The sequence below is a fragment of the Solenopsis invicta genome, chromosome 1, assembly GCF_016802725.1.
Source record: "Solenopsis invicta isolate M01_SB chromosome 1, UNIL_Sinv_3.0, whole genome shotgun sequence".
Lineage (NCBI taxonomy): Eukaryota > Metazoa > Arthropoda > Insecta > Hymenoptera > Formicidae > Solenopsis > Solenopsis invicta.
Genome location: NC_052664.1, coordinates 27,824,004 through 27,850,814, shown reverse-complemented (window position 1 = coordinate 27,850,814; position 26,811 = coordinate 27,824,004). Strand labels below are relative to the sequence as shown.

Here is a 26,811-nt window from a genome sequence, read left to right as displayed (position 1 = left end):
GATTGCACAAAGCTGAAAGTTGTAAGAATGTGTGTGTGTGTGTGTGTGTATATTATGCACAGAAAAAAAAATTAAATTAAAAATAATATATTCTATTTAAGTTGTTTTATAAGCGATAACAAAATCTTTAAAAAATTTAATAATTTTAAACAAATTTAACTTGTTTATATAAAGAATTTTGTGTAGTTTCATAAAATGATATATTTATCTTTATTTAATGTAATATACATATATCAATTAATTATTAATTTTCACGAGTTGGAAAGAAAACAATATCAAATAGGAAATAATTTCTTCAAACTGAGAATAAAAATTTTTTAATACTGTTATTGTCAAAATAATTATATTGTACTATTTAGATTATTATAATAATAAAAAATAAAAATATATACTGAAATTTAAATTTATTATCAAACTCTTTAAAGATTTTATATTCTTATACATTTTATATATGTATATAATATACTATAAAATCCAAATTGTCGCTATAAGAACACACTTAAAAACGGAAGATGAAAATCGGTATTATATTCACAAAAGTATCAACAAACACAGGCGTTCTGACAATACAAATGTTTTATTATTTCGGCAAGAATAAATTACTTCAATCCTTCCGGATCGTTGTATTGTAACATAAACAAAGTAGAAGTGAAGATAGAGATAATCGTTAGAAATCTTAACTATGCTCGGAAGTTTAAAACTGTTTAAAAGGTTCGGAGACCGAAACATACATCGAGTTTCGCAAAACTTTTAAAGTTCGCTAACTTGACGTACGGAGTTGCTCAGAACTTAAATAGGGAGAAACTAACTGTTCGTTTCTAACATATACATATACATATACTGATATGTTAATAACATACAATAAATGGAAAATGAGAGAATTGCTTTTGAGTATTCTAATGTAACTCGATATCGGCTTTAGATTTCTCTCGTATTCCATCAGATGAAATTTATACTTAGAAATTCAACAAGTCAGAAAAAAGCCAAGCTGGAACGACGAAGTTTCTATAAAGGTATTTAAACTACCGCAAGTAAACGCACGTAAATTTTTTTTAAAGCCGATCCTGCGAACCTGTCGCCTTAATTATAAATTTCCGACGAATGTGAAATCGCGGATTTACACCGTCATTTCGGAACATACATTGCACTCGAATTTCACAATATTAAGTTCCACGTTTCTTTTGAAGCTACCCCTTTATCACTCTTACGCTAATTATTAATACAGTACTTGCTGGTTGATGTCGTTTTTATAAATTATCGATAACAAAATCTGAGGTGTTTTTCCAATTTAGTTAGCGTTCCGCATTGTCGGTCTTTCGATTTTTCGGTATTTAATCGTGTTATTGGAGCGGTGAGAGAACATCCGCGATTTGTAATCGTTACTTGCGTTGGACGCAGAGGGTTTAAAAGGGACGTCCGGCCTCCGCGACAAGTTGACCGAAAAAAAGAAAAAGAAAGAAGACAGGTAATGTCACCCCCGCGTAGTGCAGCGACGTGATCTCCTAATACAAATCGTGTATTTGTTTAATATCCTTTCAACAAATGTACTGTACATTGTCCAGAGTCTCGACGATTGATACAATCACTATATTAGCTTGTTACAGCCTTTTCTTACTACTACAATGCAGTACGCACTTTACTTTCCCGTGAAAAATTTTACAAAGATCTTTGGCGTGCCGCTGCACGTTCATATTTCTTCAACCCTTCAGCCGGTAGATCAACTCTTTGCGCTACGAAGCGTCAATTCAGTTTCGGTCTCGATACTACCATTATAATAATATAACAGCATTACGTTATCATAATGTATAATTTTTAATAATAGGTGTTATTAAATTATTGTAACAGTACTGACGCACTGTGAGACAATAGAGTATTATTATACATATAATAATAATAGTAATAATTAATATTCCTAGCACATAGGTATCCAAAAAACCCATAGCCCATCATTCGTGAGATCAATTCGCGCAAAAATGTATTTGTTTTATCTAGATCCCTCAGTTAATTTATTTCCTTTAATCGCATCGCATGAGAATACAATTTCACTATCCAATAATTTATTGGATAATCTTATCAATTTTATTAGCGTCTTTGTTTTCTCGTTAATAAACCAATTTGAAAGTCGAGATAACAAATCTTTTAGTCATTGCGACAAACGTCTCCTAAAATAAACCTGTCCGACTTAACGTTTCGTAATGACAAGAGCATCGTGCATTCCGAGCACAAAGTATTGGCTCCCCATTTATCCGTGGTGAACCATATCCGTCTGTCTTCAATGAAAAAACACGAGTTATTCATAATATCAAAAGTCGAAGCGGACGGTGTGACGAGTTTGGCTCGTCATGCCATTAAGCTATGGATGGACAAAGCTATCGGTTGAAGGGTTAACGTTTTTTGTGTCTCGAAGAAACATATGATGCGCTCGGGAGACTATTAGAAAGCGAATAATGCTTCTCGCGTTCGACCTCTCTGAGGTGCACTTAGTGCGCTAAAACTAAAGCGAGAGACCGGCCGCACGTTTCCGAAGTTCTTCACGTCGAAAAGATATTCTCGACGAGTCTATCGGTCGAACCGGTCGACCTCTGAACATCGGACGTCCGTCCACTGGGCGTACATAAAGAGACTGCAAATTATTCGCAGCGTCATCGTAAAAACTATTTAGAATGAGCAAAACTACGCACTGACTCGTCAGTGTTAAAAGTATGACGAAACAAAATGGAAAAAAAAAACGAGATATGCGTGTGCCTTTCATCACTTTTTTTTTCTTTATTTTCCTTGATCATACGCTCGCGCTGGTGAATAGTCATGTGAATTGTCACGTGTCGGATGACATAAATAAATGAATATGAAGTACTTTCTAGATGATTACGAAAAATAGTTTAGCTTACGGTCTTATTAAAACACTTGAGGTACAGCTGTCGAAAAGGCAAATTCGAGGTGCGGTGCGATCATTTGCTCTCGCATTCGGCGCGATTTTTCGTTCGACAGCTTGTAAAAAATCGTATCAACTAATGGCATTAGTTTGCTCTTCGAGTAACGAGCAACTCTCGCTCTTCTTCTTCGTTTTCTTTCTTTACTTTTTTTTCAATTTTCTCTATCTTTTCCTCGTTCGCGTGTATTGCAACCATCCGAATTAAATAGCAAAAGAGATTATGGGAGGAGAAAAGTATTTTCTTTCTGATTATAAATAAAGATATACCTGAAGACATTTGTACTAAAAACATAACTCCCGCATCGGCTCACCGCGAGCGGACTCACGAGAGTTAAGATCATTTTCTATATCCTGCGCAGGATTTATTAGCATACTAAGGTCTTCCATTAAAAATTAAGGTGCACGTGAAGTGCGTGGAAACAGTTGTATGCCGGTAGTGGATTGAACAATCCGCTTTCAATTTCTTTTCACAGGGAATAAGTAATCTAGCAACTAAAAAATGAAAGCTTTCTGTATAAGTAAAACTATTTTCTTAGATTTCTATATTTCTATCTTTTAGACATTTGGATCGTTAAACCATTAAGATTGAACGAAAAAGATTGCCTAAAATTCTTAAATACTTGGATTTCAATATTTGTGGATAAAAACTAGAACATTGAAATTTTTGTCTAGATTCTTCAAAGCTTGGACTTGTTTCAAAGTTCCAGATTATTAGACATTTAAGGCTAAAAATTACACATACATGATGAATAATATTCGAAAAAGTGCAAATATATGATTAGAATTATTTACTCATGGAACAATATATTCAGGATTTCTAAATCATTCTCAATTAAAAAAAGCCCAATTTCAAAGACCATTTCTTTAAGAGTATCCGGCTACACACTTTTTCCGACACACGTTACATAAAGCGCGAAAAACTTTACAATTGGAAAAATGTGAGAAGAGTAAATCGGATGATTTTTTCTCGCATATCACGTGTTATAACGATACTTTAAAATAACAATCAATGTGTTATTCTGTGATCTGCAGATAGGATTTACTGAAATTTCCTATTATCGTAAAACATGACCGATCTGAATAATTTCAAGATGCAGAACACAGTTTTTTTCGTGCAATAGGCTGTATATATCATAGTCGTATTTAAAGCTAAATATTGAATACGAATATAATGAACTTTTAGCAAATCTCAGAATAACAGTGATTGCTTTGATTCCGAATTATTTATACATAATCTGTGTGATGATCTGTATAAGAGCATTACAGATCTCAGAAGTACAGACAAATCCTCGGTATTTCCTCGGCCTATCAATTATTATCGTATTATAAATTACAAAAAAGTTATCTCCCTGTCATCGTATAGCTTAGGATCCCTCTTAGTGACAATTTTCCATCAAAACCATGAGAAGGGTTTTCTGAAAGGAAAGCATCAAAGGCAATCCTTTGCCGCCTCGTCTTCACCATAAAATTCAGGTAGAGGATTCGATTGTCCACATACACCGGAAACGCCGTTTGTCTTTACCGAATGGCCGAAAGTATTTGCGCAGGCACTGAAATCCTTGGTTATCTCGTTAATGTCGCTTTCCTCGCAGTTGGTTGGCAATTTCGGTACGGAATATATATTGTCGCCGCCAACATTGTTCTTCAAAAATGATGTCGTTGACGGTCGATTCAAATAATAATCCTAAAATTAACATTATCCGAATCTATAATTCTATATTATCTATTTGAATTTTTGGGTTGTAAATTTTATTGTACTCTCAAGTTTATATATATATAATTATATATTAGTTGCGAAGAAAAATAATTATATTTCTTGAAGAAAATGTGTTATTTCAGAAATAGTAGGTTTAAATTTGGTAAATTTTAATATGAAATAAGAATATGTGAAAAAATTCATATAAAAAACAGAATATTTACAAATACGTTTAAATTTTTACATTATAAAATTACTGATAAGATGTGCATATAGGATGCTGTATTTCAAATGTTCTTATGCATGTTACATGTTAATAATGTCTATTAAAATGTGATTACCTTTTCTGTATTGAGGGGAGTAGGGATTTGTGTCTGTGGTGTTTGGCTGCTGTGTGCCACGGCTATCAATTCTTTTTGGCTTTCTCTAGCATCCACTAAGAATATACTCTCTTTCACTTCTTTCGCGTTATATTCATCGATTCTAAAACAATAACGTTAAAAACGTAAAATATACACACGCGGAAATTTTTCAAGTGACATGATTATTATCTCAATATCTTTAATCTGATTAATTATTGACTTTTATTATTGACTAAACTGAATTTGTATCATGTTGCATTACTTACTTATCGTATATGACCGCATGTAAGCCGAGTTTCTTCAGATATTGGATAGTCTCTTTATCATTGTTATCATCGCCCCAGCAGAAGATAATTAATCCCGCGTCCTTGACTAACTTAACTTGAGACGGATCCCGAAGAAGATCTTCGGTGTGGACGTTAATTCCTAGAATATCTGCGGCCAATGCGTGTTTCATCGCCATTGGTACCGTTTGACATCTTGGATCGTGATAAGTGGGATATTTGGTCGTAATTCCTTGCGTTAAAAATACCACTGGATACTTGTTTTGTTTGAGACGGATCATCGCGCAGATATCCGGATTGAACGAAGAAAACACGATTTTTCGGTCACCCCCATATTCTAATACCACTTTCAAAATAACATCTAGATATATATTGAGATCGAAGGGATGATTGAGTTCGAACGTGCCATCCTGATGACAGAAAGATCAATTTAACTCATTATCAACTATGTTAATAAAATGAAAAGTACTGTACGATATTATTAAACGCATTTTCACCTTCAATTGCATCGTCCATTTAATTTCGATATTACACCCAACGTGTTGCTCGAGTTCTTGCAGTACCGTTTGCAGCGTAGGAAAGGGCTGATGATCTTCCAAATCCTCGTCAAAAAATCTTGGATTCTTTTCACGACCTTCGGCCACGTGATAAACCTGAAAAATCTCGCTAATGAAAAATATGTACACATATGTCATTCGTTTAATCGTAAGAGTCGTCAAAGTATAGCTCATATTATTGTTGACATAATGAAGCAAAACAAAACAATCGTACTGACTTTATGCAAAATACATCTTGTAATTTCGTGCCGTTTGTGATATACATTAGTCGCATGCCGTGATTGACGAAATTGTACAAGATGTGTCAGAAACTATTTAGGAAACTGAGCTACAGGAAAACAATTGTAAGAAAACATATTTATATTTCAGTGTCCTTTCACTTTAGGACAATTTTTGAAAACGCATTTTAATAAAATTTTGTCGTTAATTTTTCGTCTCAATTTAGTCTTGAAATTCTATTCTCGCACTTTGAGTAACGTTACTGCAGCCGTATTTTGCGCTTGCGTAATGTTTTTACATCAATCTTATGACCTGCTACAAGCTATCAGACTGAATGTTCATCAAATATATTTTGTTTTCGAAAGCAATTTGCGTGAATAAAACTGAATTTTCGCGATCCTCATTTTTATCTGTTTATTAGATAAGTTTGTTTCAAACATTATATAAATTTTATAAATAATTATTAATAGAGAGATATATTTGTAAATACCTGCTGACAAATTTTCTTATTAAAATTAATGTTTGGAAAGAGAAAAGAAAGATATAAGTTTATAGATAAACATTCAATTTTATGTTCTAAGAAAAGCATTGCATATTGAGAAAGAATATCGTTTCTCTATAATAGCAATAGTATTTGAGATATTGATGGATTTGATCGCTTTATAGCTTTTGAAGAAAAGCATGCAAGTCAAATGAATATAGTGGTTACATAAATTTTGAGCGACGAGTTAGCCGGCGCAAGCGATATAAAAGCTCACCAATCTGTTAACCCCCTGCTCAGCTTTATCAACGTAATAGAGCACCTTACCCAACGAGTCCCTCGGATAAGAATAATCCTGTTGAATATTAAAAAAAAGACAAATACGAAAGAGCATGTCTTTTTTTAATGTTGATGTGTGAGCTGATGGACATTACGTACGACACACTCCTGCGTAGTAATCTACTTTTCCTTTATTAAAATTAAAGGGACATAAAAAGCAACACATTGATACGCGAAGCATTCCCATAAAAGTTTCTTATCACCATTCATCTAGTGCTACATGACCAACTATAACGGATGCATTTGTTAATTAAGCCAGAGGAAGATCGGTAATAATAAAAAATATGTTTTACTTTAAAAATACCAATTTTTTTTACAAATTTAAAAATTCAATAATCGCATGATTACAGTGCCCAATAAAATATTCTTTGTTAATAAAATATTCTTTGTCTAGTATATTTTTAAATAATAAGAGATAAATACATTTTTCAATATGCTCTTCCATTAGTTTAATTAATCGTATGTCCCAAGAGCATAATATTAATCTCTAAACACAATTTAACATACAGTTCGTTTCTACAAATGTTAGTTTGTGTTATAAAAAATATAATAAATCATATATAAGTTTGTTCAAGACTATGAATTGATAAATAAGCATGTAAATTGTAAACGTATTAATTATTAACATTGATATACACATACGTTATTATAATACAATACAAATTTAAGAAATAGGTGTGTAAATATGTTTAAAAATGCAAGAAATGAAAATGCATGACATAATAAACATTAGAAGTTACTATAATTAATTAATTTACCTTGAGTAGATGAAGCTGCTCTAAAGTAAGATCCTTAACGGGTATCTCTAGCATGTCCATAGCCTCTATCTGCTTCTTACGCTTCATCGAGATGGATACATAGAAGTCGTGATAGATTACAGGTATAAGATCCTTTGATAGTTGAACATCAAACTCGACCATGTCCGCACCGTGATATGATGCAGTCTTCAAAGATGCAACTGTGTTCTCACGCACGTTAGCACAGCTGTAAATATTTTATCATAAATGGAATAAATTTATTGGTATATTCTAAAAAGGAGAAATTTGTAAATAAAATTATAAATATCCAAAAAAACAGGGTTTATTCTTCGTGAAAAAATTACCTGAGAATTCCTGGATTTTCAGGAATTTTTATTTAAAATTCCAAATAAGAGTAGAACATTTTTTAATGCAACTTTGAGATAAATTTATTATTTTGTGCTTTTAAATTTTTTTAATCATACAATCATAAAGAAAAGCCATCTAAATTTTAAATATTAAATTTGAGAAATATTAAAGTAAGTAATACTGCAGTGATACAAAAAAAATGTAACTATTTGTTCGCAATGCATAGATCTAGCTCAATAAAAATACATTATTCAAAAGGTGATAAAATACAACATAACGTCTTGTAGTATTTTTTATTGTTATTAATTTTTTAATAAAAACTTACAAATCACACGAGAATATGTGTGAACGTACGTGGATGAGTATGTCATATTTATTGCAATCGATTATCAATATTTTGCATTTAAATATCAAGAAAAAATGATCAAGAAAACAATTTTGTCAGAAACAGAGAAATAAAGTAAATTTAAAAGTAAATATCTAAAATTTTTCTAAGTGTTAATAGAATCCCACGAAAATGATTTCAAGGGCAATTTCATGATTTTCAAGGATAAAAAAAAATCCTCTGAAAATTTCAAGTATTACTGTAAACACCTTGAGAAATACCTCGAGAAACATATCCTTGGAATTTTAATTCCATTATAGTGTTAAGGGTGAATAATGTTTAAATATAAATCAACTCACTTTTTCGTTTCAAATTTGAAAGATGTACCAAGTCCTCTGTGTCCTACATCTAAGCCTGACCAACGCTGCTCCCAATGCTTCGCGTACGAGATGCTCATATCCCATGGATGATCTGGTATTGGTTTTATAACAACGTACTCCACTGTCAATTGGCCTATAATGTAAGAGCTTATTGCAGATATATGAAGATTATTGTTTACAAAAAAAAGTTAACACAAATTGATTAATTATACTAATTATTTTTAGTTTGAATCATTTAATCTTCTGATAAATTTTCATGCAATCAATAATCACAGTGTTATTATCTTGTTTGAATAAAATTAAAATATATTATGTTCAATGATTTATTTTTTAAACTATACAATAATATCAAATGGTCAATTAATTTGTAATAATGGATTGAAAGTATCCTTATATATTTGTTATAATTGTTTCTTTACTTACCAATGGGTCTATGTTTTGTACTAGTAATTGGTACGGTCAGAAGTCCGACGCTAGGTTGTAAAGCACCCGGCAAGATATAGCTGAAACCAATGTGATTTGGTGGTTCTCCTGGGAAACCCCTTGAGCTGTACACGTAGTAGTCCACTAAGTACCCCTGGAAAAACAGTCTACTTAATGCTTCATAGAAAAGACCCTAACACTTTGAACAACACCAATATGTTTCTTTCAATACAACTTTAGCTCATCCATTTTTCGTGCTCGCTTCAATATTAATCACGATCTATGATTCAGGAATAGGCAAACAAGAGCAAACAATAATTGTTTCGAAATAAGAATTTTGTTTCTTTCTTTGCCATAACAGACGATTTGTATTGCTTCGAAATTTGTTTAGCAATAATTCGCGAATATTCCTTCAGCATACATCCTATTGCGATAAACTAAGTTGCCTGAAGCTTCCGGCGTAGAAATTTTGAAACTTGGTTGAATCGTTGGTAGGCAAGAGCAACAAATTTCTGGTAATCTAGTAATGAATCGGATCAATAATTGCTAAACGTTGTACACTGCCTGGTGACGCGTATTCCGCAACACCTGTCGAGATCAATATTAAATTTCGACAGAGCGAAATAGATAAAAAGATTAAAAAGAGCAAGTCAGCAACGTTTGCAATTCAGATTCAGAAGATTCTGACAGCATAGATTCTGGCATTGGCCGCACAGCGGTGACACGTACGGTACAGAAGAAGTCGGCCAGAGCTAGAAAATATTAGTAGTATACTAAAAGGATATAGGAGTGATGGGAATCTCACCATTTTCGACGCACACAGATGGATATGAGATGTGATAGCGTTGATATCGCAACATTTTTTTGGAGTTTATGGAATGGCTGCGACTCGCGCAAATCGAGGAAACAACGGGCATAAACATAACGAAATGAAACAAGACTCGATTTATCTGGAAGTGGAACAAGCGCGACTTCTTGTCGTTGTTAATCAATCGATATATGTAATTTTGATAAGAAAGCACACACACGAGACGATTTACGAGAGACCAGCCGAAGGATGGGTCTGGTAAGGTAAACGACAATCAAAACCATCATATCTCTGTGTGATGTCATGTGACACAGATGTAAAGTGGTAGACGATGCTTAGCATCGATACATCAGATTGTATGTTAGCATCATCATTTGCACCAGAGGTCTTGCTTTTGTACAAGTTGAACAGGTCGTCTTCGTGTTCCTCGGGACTGGACACCGCGCGATCACGTCGCTGCTGGCATTTCCGAAGAGGGAGATAGCTGCTGGACAAGTTTAATTATCGTTTACCAAGTAATTCGAACAAGTCGCGCGAGGAGACGTGGCCAGCCTACTCGTGGTCTACTGAAAACTCACATGATATGGTCAATGCGTATTCTTAGTGTGCTTAGCTCGTTTTGTGAATCACATGACTAACCAGTAATTTATTGCTCTGCCATGCCAACGACTTTCTTGTTTTCCAGTCATGTTGCATACAGGTTCCCCTCTCAAAAAATTTAAGCGTGCGAGAATAATTTTGCGCGAAAGATCAAATATAAGGGGAACATCAGTGTATTTTTTATTTCGTCGTGTGATGTAGTATTGAATGAGTATCGGAGAAGCGGACGTGATATCTTTAGACACATGAAACTATCGATGTGATTGAAGAATAAAAAGAAGTTTGCATTTGAAAGTGTCTCAACAAAATCGCAAGCAATGCAAGCAATAAATCCCAGCTTTCACATAGTGTATATAGTATGATGCCTTGTAATGAGACCTATCTATGTGGAAACTTACGATTGTTTCAGGATACCGAACGGCAACATTGAAGATTAAAAAATCGTTTTCATTGTAAGGGCGGCCGAATTGCTCCTGGAACGTGAATCTAGCCTCTTCATCATCCATCACCTGAAAATACACGTAAGTGTTACTTGACTTGTGTGATGGTGATGTATTAAGATATTTAAAATTAATACATACAGCAATTTCTGTAATACTGGTAAAGGCGGGTTGATCAACAATATCTTGCGTATCCATAGAAAGACTATCGTCTATACAGTCGCCTCCAAACTGTTGCAATTCTAAAGAATTATGCCTAACTAGATTTACAGGTGTCATCTGTAACATAAATAAGGTATCGGTCATCATCCATTTTAGAAAAAAATATTTAGTGAAAAAGCTTGATAAAATATCTCTGCATTAATGTATTTGATATCATTAAAAAAAAAACTATTAATTTTCTCTTACAAAAATTAAAAAAAAAAAACTAAATCATCATTTAAAAACACAGTTTATTAATTTGCTATTTAAAAATTAAAATGTAAGGTTTCTTTTTTTTTAACGGGGGGCACCCGTCGGTTGAAATGCATGCGATCCCGGGGCGCCCCCTACGTCACTTTGATAGGAGGACCATCATGGGGTTTTAGCCGGTAGAAGTCCGGCATAATCTCCCCCCTCCACCCCGGGAGGAGGGGGATATCCATGAGAATTTCCCCATGTTAAAAAGTTTTTTTTTTTAACAGAAATAGTAAACAATAGAAATAAAATAGAATAATAACATACCTTAATATGAACTTTTTTGTTTTGTAGCCGGTTCTTCCAAAGTTTAATAGGATTGTTAAAAAGTTTAAATTGTATCACAGTTTCATCTGTCAGCCAACCTCGTTCAATCTTGCAGTAATTATTATGATAGCCAAATTTGTCAGGATCAGGCAATGTGTCATTGTCAAAATTGCTTGGTGCTGCAAAGTAAATTATTTGATTATATACATAGTTTACAATGAGATATTTTTAAGGATATTATGTGCTCTGTAAATTTATTCTTCATATTGTTTGTAGTTTCAAGGCGTGTTCAGAAAGAACAGTCAGCGTTATTCAGTACTATTGCGTCATTCTATATTTATCGTTAAAAAACAAAAAAAGGTAGAATGACGCAATAGTGCTGATAGTGCTTTCCTCGAACACGCCTTTAGTCATAAAAAAATATGACTATCAATAGATACATACTATTTTTCCTAATTGATCGTGGTGTCATATGAGTTTCCCATCTTCGAATAATCAGAGTTTTGGCTGAATTTTTAGTGCCGTTTGATTGACAGATGACAGCTACAAAATATCGAAACTCGATATTTGCGTCAATAGGAAGAGCAACCTTCTGTGAGAATATTCGCCCGTCTCTGGAATAATATATTTACATTGTTATACATGATGAATAATAAGCACAATACATGATTAATGTCTTTATAACTTGGAGAAAAAAAACCAAACGCTTTTTAAGCAAATATTTATAAATGTACAAACATCAAATATTTGTCAGTACATTTCCATCTCGTTGTTTTTAAGTATCGTATAAAATTGATTATTTTTTAAACTAAATTAATAATATATATAGGATTCAATAAAACTATTCTATATCTTAAGAAGAAAAATGGAGAAAAGGAAATAAAAATTTTATATAACTTCATAAGACTCAATATTTCTTTATTTTGCATGCATACTTACTCTTCAAATATGCCATCAGCTGCATTGTCTCCGTCTTCGCTATAGAAATCTCCGCTGTTGCTATTGTCTAATAATATAGGAGACTCCCGTGGACTACTATGCTCCTGTGTCATTTGGATGGCCTGGTTGTGATTCCAGGCACCCAACTCAGGCAAATTTCCAACTACATAAACCACTTCATTTTTCTCCAGGTTAGGCACCTTTAGATTTAAAGGAAGTTATAAATGTAGATAAAAATATTCTGTTTTTATATTTGTTTAAAATTGTGATTGCTAAAAATATCTCTATAATAGTATTAAGGAATTTCAGCAAAAATTACCTGGACTCTAAAAACCCAGTCTCTTTTAGACCCCCTCATGTCGGAACTTTCTGCGACCGCCACTTCGGTGATGATTAACTCACGTGGTGTTTGTTTGATCTTCTTATTCCCTCTTCTTCCTAAAAAAATGTTTCCAGTGCATATTACGCTTTTTTTAAAGATGATTCATTACAAAGTTAATTTTATTTACGCAACGATTTAATTATTAACGGTCAACAAAACTTGCAAAACTTATGCAAATGCTTATAACATTCTTCCATTAAAGTTATTTACTTAGTTTCATACAATTGAAGCATGCTATATCAAAACATTACAAGTTTGCCAAAATTATGCAAATTTGTACTATAAATGGAATGTAAATTCTGCATTGTACTAATATTTTGCTTGACATGTGCTGCTATAAGTGGAGAAAAAAAAGATGATAAGAAACACGCAACTCTTGCATTATTACCTAAATTTACATTTTAAAATTTTAATTATTTTAATACAATTTTTTGAAATTTATGATTTATTTAAAAATTTTCGCAGAAATTGATTGCTCATATTTTTTCTTATGATAGTAATTCTTTGAATATTTAATGTACTCTAGTTTTCAAGAAAACAAGTTTCTTTATTTAAAAAAACTAACTATAAAAATAATAAATATTTCTAGCCAATTTAATGCCAATATAATATTATTGCAATAAAATAAGAATTAGACTGTTTATTCAAATTGGTAAAAAAAAATTCCAAGATTTTTTTCAAATCTTGGAATTTATTCAAAAAATTCCAGAGAAGATTAAAGAATTTTTTTAAATGCTGCTTTGAAATAAATTTATTTTATTATACCATTTAATGTTTCCTAATCTCTACAATGACAAAGAAAAACCATTTGAGTTTTTTTTATTAAATTTAGGAAAATAATAAAAAAAATAATATAAACTAAATATGGCATATACCGATCTTTGCAATATATAAATCTATTTTATTATACCTTTTAATGTTTCCTAATCTCTACAATAACCAAGAAAAACCATTTGAGTTTTTTTTATTAAATTTAGGAAAGTAATAAAAAAAATAATATAAACTAAATATGGCATATACCGATTTGTCTTTGCAGTATATAAATATATTTTATTATACCTTTTAATGTTTCCTAATCTTTACAATGACAAAGAAAAACTATTTGAGTTTTTTTAATTAAATTTAGGAAAGTAATAAAAAAAATAATATAAACTAAATATGGCATATACCGATCTGTCTTTGCAATATATAAATCTAATACACAATTCAAAAGATAAGGGCCTCTTTTGCCAATTTCCAGTTATTATCGCATTAATACGCAAAAATGTCAACAATAATTTCAATGTAACTTAACGCTTTTTCGTGTCATGCCTTGCAGTTATAATATATCCGATAATTAATGTAAATGGAAATTATTAAGAAATCATTCGCGTGAATAAGATTAACATAAATATAAGTTGAAGTATGGGGACACTTTACTTCTTCCACTGACAGATTATGCTCAATTCTCATGTTGACAAACGTGATGATTGAACTAATCAGTTGATTAGATTAATCAGAGTTGGCTCTTGAAAGAAGCCCTTAACACATAATGCTTATTTAGAATGATATGTTGCTTTCTATTATCACTTTCTTTAATTAACTAATTTTTTAAATAAAAATTTGCAAATCACGAGAGAATGTATGTGTGATATTTATAATTACTAATTGATTTTGCATTATAAAAAAAACGAAAAAAAAAAAAGATTAAAGAAACAGTTTTCTCAGAAAAAGAATTTAAATTTAAAAGTTTTCTAAAAAATTTCCTGAATATCAGTAAAGTTCCATGAAAATCTTATGAAAATCCAACAGTAAAAAATAAGGCTTTCTGTCTTTCTCTCTCTCTAGATTTTCCCAGTTTTTCCTAATAGTAAACATCTTATCACTGAAAGTACAGAATTCGAAAAGTGGTATAAAATATGTAATGTTAATTTAGAATAATGAGTATGCTATTATTATGAATTCTTTACACATTCATAGTTTACTAAGGAGTTAAGTTATTAGTTATAATGTATGTAGGCATGTGGGCCATATTTATTGTCAATCTATTGTCCACATTTTACCTTATAAAAAAAATAAAAAAAATAATTTTGTCTAATGGAGATAGAATTTAAATGTAAAAGTAAAATTTAAAAAATATCTTCAGTACCAATGAAATCCTGTGAAAATCCATAATTTTCAAGGGCAAAAAAGAAAGCTCCTGATAATTCCGGACCTTCCCAGTTTTTCCTCGTAGTATCCACCTTGATAAGATTATATCATTATATCATCTTTCAATTCCTGTGAAAATCCATGATTTTCAAAGGCAAAAAAAAACTGAAAGGTCCAGACCTTCCCAGTTTTTCTCAGTAGTACACACCCTAATAAGATTATACTATTACATCATCTTTCATCATTTCTGCAGAAATTCTGTGGTATCAAAATTATGTGAATCAATTACAAGATTCATAAGAAAAAAACGTGAAGAATAAGCAATAAATAAGATACGTTTTCTAAGAAGTTTGTGAGAGATTAAAAATTTCCACACTGAATCAGATAAATGCACGACTAAGCAGCGATAAACATTTTGATGCAATTTTGGTACAGTTACCATATCACATATCACTCCCTACTCTCTCATACGGATCAAATAATACACACTCTGTAAATTATTTGACTGACAAATCTATATAAATATCCAAAATAAATTAAATTTGTCCATGTACTTTAATCAGAAAAATAGATTACATATTTACATATTTACAAAATGATGTAGGCCTTTCTATTCTATAATTCTTAATGACAGTTACCTATAGACCTTCCTATCTCTTAATTCTTAATGACAGCTATCGTTACACATATTGTTGCACAGATGTAATATATGATATAAAAGCTGCGCCATATTATAATGATAACGACTATCGTTGCGTCATAGAATAGATCTACTGACACATCAGCCTTCAAAACATCACTTGCAAGAAAATTCTAGAATAGAATACGTCTCTCAGTGAAGTCACGAGCTCATTTTACTCTCTCAATGACTCTGTAGGACTGATATCTCATTGGTACGCAAGGTCCGTTTTCCATAGCCGTATCATTTTATACGTCTTGTAATTGAAATGAAATAGATACGCAATTGAACGTTAGGGAGGAGAAAAATGAGGCAAGGTGAGAGGTAGGTCGAGTAAAAAGCTTCAGCTGCAGAAAAACGAGCCTCTCTCGCGGCGTCGACGTGGCCACTAGTTTTTTTTTCTTTTTTTTTTCGCGACACGACAGTGGTGTTCTTTCGTTTCCCGTATGCGATGCAATACACGGACCGACGAAAGCCGATGCACGCCTCGGCACGCGGCGGTACAACGCAACGCGAGCACAAAGTGCGGATAATTGGATTCGCGCGAGCAACTTTCTCCTTGCGGAAGCGGCGCAACGATCGAGAGAAAAATCGCCCGTGGCTGCATGCGTGTTCGCTTCGTCTCGCGAGCAGAACGAAAGGCAACGGTTCCCTTTTCCTCTTACTTTTTTTCCACCCGAGGCACGCGCTCCGAAGATACACCAGCTCACCGACAGAGACTGGAACGTGTCACGGGAAGAGGCATGTTATTTAACAGTCATTCCGAGGCTTAATATTGCGGAATTCTAGCGGTGAACTTGGAGTGAACAAAGGATTTCGCTCGTGCAAATTGTACTTTGCACCCGACGGATGCAATGCGACAAAATAAAAAGAGAGCGACTATCGACTGGCGTGCTACATAAACGCGAGAAACGAAACTCTCTCCGTCTTTTTTCCTCCATTTTTTTCCCCCCCGAGCTTCTCGAAACACTTCGCGGAGAATACTGCGCGCTTTCCCCTCGTCGGCGAACACATCGCTCCAAGCACACGTTGCTTCAATCTAACGAACACATTTTTTTTTTTTTTACTCACGTTACGTGGAAGAGTGTCGACCGACGGCGATCCCGTTTTCACGGAGTCCGTCGCCGCTTCACTGTGTCTCGGCTGTCCTCGCGCGACCTCGCGTCGTCGCTTAGCCGTTCGATGACACTTCGCGTTATTTAACGAACGCCTGCGGCAGTCGTTCCGGATGCTTCGCGGCACTCGTCATAATCGCGACTCGACCGTAGCTCTCGTCTCGAACGAAACGCAATACACCGCACGCACGACGCGCTGACATGGAAATGATGCACAGTGTGATGGCGGAACGACCAGGAACGACGGACGACGCAGACGACGGCGCGCGGTGCCCCGTTCATAGGCCAGCTCACCTGCAAACGTGGTAGGGCGTCCGAGAGCCAATAGAAAAATTCGTTTTGAGAGGGAGAAACGTGCCGTCCGTCGAAGTCCCTAGACTAGCGAACTTTTCGCAATCGAACACGCCGCGCCGTATGAATTCCCTATTAGGCGCCAAAAATCAATTTCGCTCGGTCCACCGTCAAAAAATTATTCGCACTTTGTGCGAGCATCGAAATGTTCTTAAATATTCGTACGATATCACGTACTGTTGGGGAGTGATATTTCGAGAATGGGTGAACCAAATGACTTACGCTTTTGAATGCATGTTTAAAGTGTCTTTCATCAGAATCACTTTCAAATAATTGATATTTCTCTGAAACTTCTTTCGTTTGCATTTAACATGAGAAGATAAGATTTGTAAATGTAAAAACAAATTTCACATCTACAAAATAGTACTTTATAAAATAGTATTTCACATTGACAAATAGTTTATTGTATCTGTTAAAATATTGTTTAGAGCATTTCTATTTAGTTAAATCTTTTTCGTTTCTTTAGGCTCAGACGATATATTTATATTATACATTAAAAATTTCTTTAGTTTTAGTGTCTCAAATAAACTGAAGAGTAATTATTGTGACAGTTGCATAACAAAAATGTACAAGCTAGCTTCTAATATTTAAATAAAAAATATAGAAATTTATTAAAATTTATACATTTATCATACATACATATATATTTACATACATGCAAATTGTATATAATTTAAGTACATTAAATATGCATACCGTTTTATATTTACAAGTATAGTTTTAAAAAATCCGCTTTTTTTTTTAAATCGCTAGAAGAAAAGAAAAATTCCATTTTTTAAAATTGTTTTTTTGCAAAAAATTGTTGTTTTTGCTATGTAAATGACATGCTACCTAATTTTACAGTATAATAAGACATTAAAATAGGACTCATATAAGCGCTGGAATTAATATTGAATTAATTTTTATATTTTGAATATTACATCACCCAAGGTTTAATAATTATTAATTATTAAACAAACTGTCGTAAGGACAAATTTAATCTTAACAACTAGTTTAAAGACTAATTTAAGTTTATGTTAATTATTTTGTAAAGAATTTTGAATATTATATTAGCAATTATCAAGAAGCATACGCTTTATTTTATTTAAAAAATGCATTGTTTTTATTTATTTTTGTGGTTTGCTTTTGTTCTGCTTTTCCTTTGTACTTATATCATCATAAATAGGTACTTTAAGAACAGAAACTTGAAGACAGAAACTAACATTAGTCTAACTTTATACGAACCATTTCCTATAGTTATTTCTTATTAACACAGGTTTTTAACTCTAGTTCACTATATCCTGATCCGGTAAACTTCTGAATGTAATTTTGTTTCATAATTTACTCTTTCCTGTATATTGTTATAAATTTAATTACTTCAAATCATTCTCTCGACCTGCTATTATCTTATGAGCATGGTATTTAGCTTAGATGTTTACGATACAAGTTTTAAAATATTAATTAAAATAAAAGTGACAAAACAAAAAATTGAGCTGTCTTACGGATCGAAGTATGGCAAATTTTGAACTCAAAAATAAGTGTGGCGAGCTAGAGTTAAAAAAATTATATCGTAAAACACGTAACTTTGATACTGATGAGATGCCATCATATTACAATACTTTTAGAATTTTTTCAATAAATTTTTCTACCTTTGAGAAAAAAAATTGAAAAAATTCTCGGAAAAAATTAAACAAAAAAACGGGTTTTTTTTCGCGAGCCTTTAAAACTATATTTACGAGTTTTCTAAAAGCCAAAAAATCAATCTAATTCGTCGCTTAGATAGTATAATCTTTCTTTAATATGGAAATAATATAATCACATAGTCTTTTTTTACGATCATTTGAGATGATTTGTGCACTGATTAAAAATTGTATTATTATTATTAGTTATATAATGTATACTGATTGTTCTCCAATTTATTATATAATAAAATAGTTTAAAATTATTTCAGACAGAACACAGAAGTCATAATGATATCAAAAATCACTCATTTACTTGTGATCATCATATTGCAATATTTCAGCATTATATTAAACCATTTCAATAAAATAGTATTAAATATTAATTTATCGTGCCAATTAATATTTAATACTACTTTGTTGAAATAGATAGAATTATTGACTTTGTAATTAATTAAAAGCGATGTGTCTATAGTCTGAACAGAAATACATAAATATTTAGAGATAATGCGTTCAACCTGAAAATCGTAACACAGAAAACATTAACAACACCATTGAACATATTTAGATAAGAAATAAGAAGAACATATAAGATAAAGACAAGAAATAATTTAAAATGCAATTCTTTCTTTCAGGTTCTTAGAAAAGCATGAATTTGTTTTTCGAACAAGAAAGGCATTCAAGAAATTACATTATCTTTAGGCTGTACATATTTTTTCAAGTTCTTGTTATTCTAATGAACCGCTCGAAAATCCCTTTCAATACCTGCTTGCTTTTTGAAATAAAATTCCTGCATTGCGTAAGATACAAAATCTTTCTCAACATTATTCAATTCTGTACGGTAGAAATGTTAATGTTAATGACAGGAATGCAATTGTTACAAAAACCGTGTGTATTGAATGACAGAGGAAATCTCTGCGTATTTGAACAAGATATTTCATAATGTATAAATTATATATATTGTAATAATAATTGCGCACATACTCGATATTAAAAATTAGAAACGCGTGACACAGATTACTTGGTCAACATCTCATATGTCTAATTACGACTTCCATCTCGTATTACGCCCTATATTTACGTGCCACATTTAGCGCACGAATGCCATTGATCAATAGGTCTTTTACTATATGTACGCAATCTTTCTAAGATACAAAAGTATATAAAGATTAAATCCTCTCAATTGCTGCGTTATTATAAGTATAAGCAAAAAGTACTCATTTTATTACTTTTATAAAACCAAATATTTGGCCGTCTAAATAAGCTATTATTACACCCAATCAGGAAACAATATTTTTTAAATGTTTTTTAAATATTTAAAAAACGTTGTAATAAAAAATAAATATTTAAAAAACATTTAAAAAAACATTGTCTGCTGATTGGACATGAAACAGTATCTTTTTTTTTCTTTACAACCTTTCAAGAGTGCGGAATAAATAAATAGATACTAAATAAAGAGTCTAAGCCCAAGTTTTGCTATGCATAACATCTTTTTCTTTCTAAAAAAAAAAAAAAAAAAAATTTACATGTGTGCTACGCGTGCAACACAATTGTAATTGCCAGCTGATATTTGTGATGTAAATAAAATAGAAGCGCGACGAATACATTGAACCAAGCCTTCATTCTTCATGCATGATGCGCACGTAACCACTACGCGCGTGAATTTAGTTTGCGTAACGCAAGTTTAGTTTGCTGCTACCGATCTAAATCAAAAGAGTACCGAAATGTCGTAGGGCAAATCGGAGCGAGATGCAGCTACAGTGTGGCACACAGCTCGCTGCGCCCGCTGTGATAAGAGCGTATCGAATTACGAGCGAAGGAGCCAAAAGTGGCGTGAAGAAGGATCATTAAGGTCGATGTGACATCTCTGCGAAACGTTTCCGGGAAATTCTGCAGAAAGTCCAAGAACGTTTTTCCCTTCTTCCCCCCTTCAGCCCTGGAATTCCCCCAAGATAATATACGCTGCAATTACTTAGAAAGTTTAGATTTTCGCACCTAGAAGTGCAAGCATGATGCAGTCTTTCCTCGTGAGTAATATCGAAAGAGATAAACAAAATAAAAAAAGGGAGATATGAGTCTTTTTCTTTCATATCGCGCCTAACATATATTCCGATTTTATTGTTGTGAAATTTTTCGGATCGTGCTATGAGAACAAGTTCAAACTGTAGAAATATTAAAATGCTTTTTAATTGATTTTTGAATTGACATTGATATTTTTTTTATATCTGCTTTATGGATGATAATTTAAGGATGTATATGTCTCATATATATCTCAAAACATTATCAAAAATATAAAAATTTCATAGAGTAATTCTATTATAGTATTACGTTTAAGTATCTTTATAAAATTTGAGCGCAATTCACGTAGTGGTTTAAAAGTTATTTAATTTTTCGTTTTTTTTTATTCTTATGTAAAATCGTGTTTTACAGTATTTATTTAGAAAGCTAAAATAGCATTATCAATTAAATCAAAGTATTTACACACAGTGATAAAATTCTAATAAATATTTGAGCAAAAATTTATTTAGATCCACTTACTCATTTAAAAATTATTTATTTAAAACCAAAGCAAAATATAGTAACTTTTGCTGTAAAAATCATTTAAAATTATTCAAAATTCGAGTATTTGCAATATTTATAAAAAAATCGCAATTATAAAAAAAAAGAATAAACCTAGAAAAGTTTCAGTTTTTAAATTTCGATAATTTTTAGCTCGTATTGTATATCCAAAACATTCTCAATATTAACATTTGAGATCATTATTAGATTTTCGCGTGTTAGTATCAATTCAACTCTGTTCGAATCAGTGGCGATCCGTCGATGACGTCTGCAAATTTTTGTCATGTTCTTTTTTTACAGGACATTGAGATACATCCTAGTCATCGTGATTTATCAAGCGCATTACGGCCTCTTTCAAGAACAATTTATCACCATTTACGCATTATCCCGACGTCTAATAATATTTGCCGTCGCGCTGTTACGCGCGCATCGGCTTTACGTCAAGTGTCGGATTAATTGTGGGTACGACGTGACGAGATCGTATTTTTCGCGAATGAAATACTAACGAGTTATGTAGCGCAAACACATCAGATATCGGCAACTTCGAGCCCGGCGGCCGATGCAGCGAACAAACACGTTTAATCATGTTTTCGAGAAGTTAACATTTTGCTTGCTAATGATAATCATAATGACATAATTAAAAAAGTGGAATTAACCACATCTGCCTTCGTAAAGTTGTATGCACAAAAATGCATTGTCTGTTACAGCAAAAAGTATGAATAACGTGGAGAAGAGAGATACTTTAAATAATATATAACATATAAATATATTACTAATATTTTTAATGAAATATGTATTACTATGTTGAATTATTATAACATTCTTCTTTAAAATACATTATTTCAAACATATACTTTGTTACGTTTTCCTTTGTTCTCTCTTTCGTCAAAGACAATTCGACGTGCAAAAAATTTTACAGAAGTACAGAGTGCAAAATTTTATAAAGGTCTTTTACCAACATTTTAGAATAAATCAAGAAGAGAGTTTGAGCTAACATGAAAATTAAAGCCAACATTAATAACAGTAATCACGAGATTCGAGCAAATATTCTCTATTGAAGTTAAATACTCGAAAAATTAATTCAAGAGACCTCCTGCTAAGTACTTTTTAAAGTCAACAAATTTTTTGTTTTTTTGAATCGCTTGTGTAAGATAGAGCAGCGTGTGTAACATGTCGAGAATATTTAACGATGTTGAAATGCCGAGAAAACCATTGGCACTTTTCGTGATTTATATATTTCGATGGCTATTTATAAAAATTAACGAGATATGACATTTTGTGACATCGATAATATGCGCTTGTTTTGATACTCTGAACAGAATCTGTTGTCGCAATAAAAAAAAAGATACATATTTCATCACATGTTTTCGATATACATATACCTAAATGCTTTAATTATTCTTATTTTGTGATGTAGAATGTTATATTTATGTGGACAGTAAAATGCGTCGTTTCGCAACGATTTACTACGCATTTCACCACGCGTTTCTGATTTTAAACTCATTGCATTTTTTGCACGCAATTTAATACGCGTTAAACAAATTGCTCCCGTTTTTTTGATTGGCTTGAACCTAGAAACCTCGGGAATTTTAAATCGAAATATAAAATCGCAATGAGCAAATATTCGTCTCTCTAAAAGTTACTCTTTATATTATTGTCTAATAATATTATTATTAATTTTATATTAAAAATATGTATAAAAAGTTCGTGACATGATAAATTTCGGAATAAAAGTTGCAACGATATTTAGAATTATACGATATAATACATACAAAAAGAATGAACATAATAAAAAGTCGAGTTAAGATTTATTGCATTTTTCGTTAGTTGCGGGAGTTCTTTTAGAGTTTCTTTTTCGTGAATCAGAATCGATCATTCTGGTGTCGCAATACAGCCTTTCATTGTTCGAAATATCTATTCACTACATTCGAAAGACTGTCCCAAAAGACTATTTAGAAAGACTGACTTTACGAAAATCTACAGTACCCAAAATATAATCGTATTGTTTAAGAACAATTGAAATTTACTTTCACGTTACAATAAATGTTTTGTAAGTATTCACTGAAAAGATTTTCCCATTCTCTTCTTTTTCAATAAAAATATTTTGATATACAAAGATACATCAGGATAGAATTTAGGTTCAAAACAGTTTCTTCTAGCTGTTGCAAGGCTTCTTCCAAATACGAGTACTTTGTACAGTGTAAGAACAAATAAAGAAAAAAAGATAGAATTAAATAAAAAGAAGAAAGATGTAGATAATTAATCCTATTTTCACTTATAAATATTGCATTTCTCATCGTTAATTAATGATAATTAATTTCTTTTTGTAGTCTCAAAATTTTAAAAATTAAAATTTATTTGTCAATAAAGAATAATTTATTTCTTCATTAAAATTTTACATTTTCTTGTATTTTTAAACGACGGCATACTATTAACGATTAAATTATGTAAGAATATTTTTCTATCTAATACCAATTAAGATTAAATTAATGTCGACATCAAGTTGCCTTATTAAATAAATCATTAATTAAATAAATTGATAAGTTATTTCTTTACGTAACCATCAATCTATGAAACATTATTTATATTCAGATAATATTTAATCGCTTAATTAAAAAAGGCACAAAAAAAAAAATTGGAAAAATTTTTTTTCACGTCTACGAGAATGCAAGCGTAAATTGGAGCGATCCTGTCTCGATGGAATTATATTTTTGAACCTGTTTCTATCGACTTTGACATCGGTCACATTGAACGAAGAATTTTTGACTGAAACGAACCCGAACGTCCGTCATCCGTATCTATCTCGTGACTAGAAAGATGATTCGACGAAAATTTCGGAATACGCTGTTATCGCGGCAGTCAGATGACGCACAGTTGGGAAAAGTGTTTATAACCAACAGCTGCAAGCTATTTTCTCGTGACAGTTCAAAGTCCGCCGCGAGAAATTCGTTCTCTCTCGTACATATTTATAGCGTGTCAAAAACCGCTTGTGCGAAACGTACCGATGCACCGAAGCGCGACGAGCGCAATAAACTCTGTACTCCTCGTTAGTTTAACATGCCTCTTCTCTCTCTTTCAATGCAATTTAATATCAAAAATACGTCGTTCAATCTCTTTGGAATACCGATAACCCAAGAATAAGTGCTTTGTTTGCCTTTCAATTGTCTTTCTCTCGCGCGCACCGATATAACTTCACCGTTCGATTTATCCCTCCCTCTTCAACCCCTCACATCGGGATCGCCGTCGTTTCCGATCCACACTCACCTGCAGAAAGTGGTCCGCGCACGTGCTAACTTCCGGCAGGCTGCATTGCGCACTGGGTTGCGACACTGCAATCGATCATCGCAGATCTCTTCGATCTGTGTGTGTCCGACGTGAGAGTTCCTGGTTTTCGGGAACGATTCGAATGAGTTTGTCTCTCGGTGGGAACCTCCGAAATTGAAATCGCGAATTGCGAGCAAACGTACAAAAAAAAAAGAAAAGAAAAAAAAGAATCGAAAAAAGATGGAGCGGATAACCGATCGCTTCGAACGTACGTTTCGACGCGCGCGAACGCTCGAGTGCTACTGGCCTTCGTTCCTCGATCGCTTCACTCGAATGCTCGACATTTCGCTTCCCCTCGCCCCACCTCGTCGGTTAACTCGTTGTGACGCTGATGTTTCTGCAGTTATAAGTCTGCATCCACAAAAATAAATCGGTCCGTTCTAGGGGATCGTCTATACATGCAGAGAAGAGAGAGAGCGTGACGCAACGTGAGATGAGCGCCGAATGACGAGTGGTTCCGGTAGTCACGAAAATCGCGATACCCTCCAACCTCGTGGGGAGTCGCAGACGTCGATATATTGATGTCTCCGGGCGGAGGAAAGAGCCGATGTGTCCTGGTGTGGTACCTCGGTGCCGGATAGCACACGTTTCGATCGTATCGCGTATCGTCGCATTGGAATATTTGTGCAAGCGCGTTCGAAGATATCTCTTCCTCGGGTTTCGACTTCGGGGCTCCGATGAGATCAGAGTTAAAGCGATAATTTTGATTGAAATCTATTGTACCTCTTGCATACTTTACTTATTTACGACACGTTGTTTTCCGTCTTGCGCGGCTCTTATCAAAGAAAAAATCCAACTGCAAGTCAATGTGCGACTTCTTTATCTTCTCTCCGAGCATTTCGCTTGCTTGATAATAACGTCGATAGCAGGCCGCGTTCAACTCATTCGATGTTGATTATCGTGCGTTGCATCATTTACATCCGTGTCTTCGGAGGATTACGAAATTTGTCCCGCTATCTTGTAAAAGCTGTTTCAAAAATGTCGAGTGAGACATAACATGAGTCATTTCTTCCTGTCTAATCTTCCTGTCTCCGATTGTTAATTGAGCATAGTAATATCTATTGATTTATTGATAATTGATCAGTAATTGATAATTAATGAAAGACTTAACGGCATTGTTTCTTTTTCTGCGCACACATTTAAACAATCGCTACTCAGTTTTATATCTTTAAAGAGATCTATGGCTTTCTTAATCAGAATTAGCGTTAATATTGCAAACTACTTGAAAAAGTATTTTATACTCACATTGTTTTAACTATGTCTTATACTTTTAATTTCATAAATTATCATAATTATCGTTTCACGTTTACATTTACGGAAAGACTGAAGAGAGTTGCAGGAAGGAACTATTATAGAGTTTCATTACTTTTAGTGCCACAAAAGAAATAGCAAGTTTGTAAGAGAATCGTTTTAATAAATTAATAAAAAAAAATTGATTTTTTTTATCATTATCGACAAGCCAAAATGGAATAGGCATATTTTATAACGCCACTTGATTATTGTTCACAATTGTAAGCAACAGAATATTCATCGTGGTAAGAAATATGTTAAATGTAACGTGTGCAAATTATTCGTTTTGAAATAAATATTATTCGATAAATGGGTTACCCAGTAATCAAGAGATTCGCAGACATTACGCGCAATTAATTAATTATTTGATATAGCTGCCGGCAGCAGCGAATAATTGACGGATTCCAAAGTTCGATAAAGAAATTGCTTATCGTGCTCCCGGTAGACTCGTCGAAGAAAAAGAGCACGTGCTGAATCGGTAAGATTATTTTCCCTCACGTGCTATTTGAAACTGCTCTTTCTCCATATTCGCGGTGTTGAAAAATATTTGACTTTTAAGTAAAAAAGGCAAAAAAGAAATCGTTTCGATTACATCAAATACAAATCAAATTATAATTACAAGTTGCAACATTATTAGAATTTATTGAAAAAAGAATTAACTGAATATTTAAAATTGATAAATGCAACGCGATTTTTAAAATTTTTAATT

General features: G+C 32.8%; 1 protein-coding gene across 2 annotated transcripts; it reads right to left on the bottom strand.

The window, feature by feature from the left end:
• Positions 1-558: 558 nt before the first annotated feature.
• Positions 559-25,059, bottom strand: LOC105197583 (glycerophosphocholine phosphodiesterase GPCPD1). Of its 2 annotated transcripts, none has more exons than XM_011164037.3 (14): positions 24,753-25,059; positions 12,934-13,052; positions 12,615-12,814; positions 12,120-12,289; positions 11,676-11,854; positions 11,094-11,231; positions 10,911-11,021; positions 9,105-9,258; positions 8,661-8,814; positions 7,629-7,854; positions 5,772-5,927; positions 5,257-5,684; positions 4,970-5,111; positions 559-4,616 (listed from the first exon to the last, which is right to left on the bottom strand). In XM_011164037.3, the coding sequence occupies exons 2-14, from the start codon at positions 12,970-12,972 to the stop codon at positions 4,362-4,364; spliced, it is 2,352 nt and encodes a 783-aa protein (XP_011162339.1). In that variant the 5' UTR covers positions 12,973-13,052; positions 24,753-25,059; the 3' UTR covers positions 559-4,361. The 2 variants fall into 2 exon arrangements, with proteins under 2 accessions (XP_011162339.1, XP_011162338.1); XM_011164036.3 differs by lacking the exon at positions 24,753-25,059 and adding an exon at positions 16,877-17,760.
• Between the last annotated feature and the right edge of the window lie 1,752 nt (positions 25,060-26,811).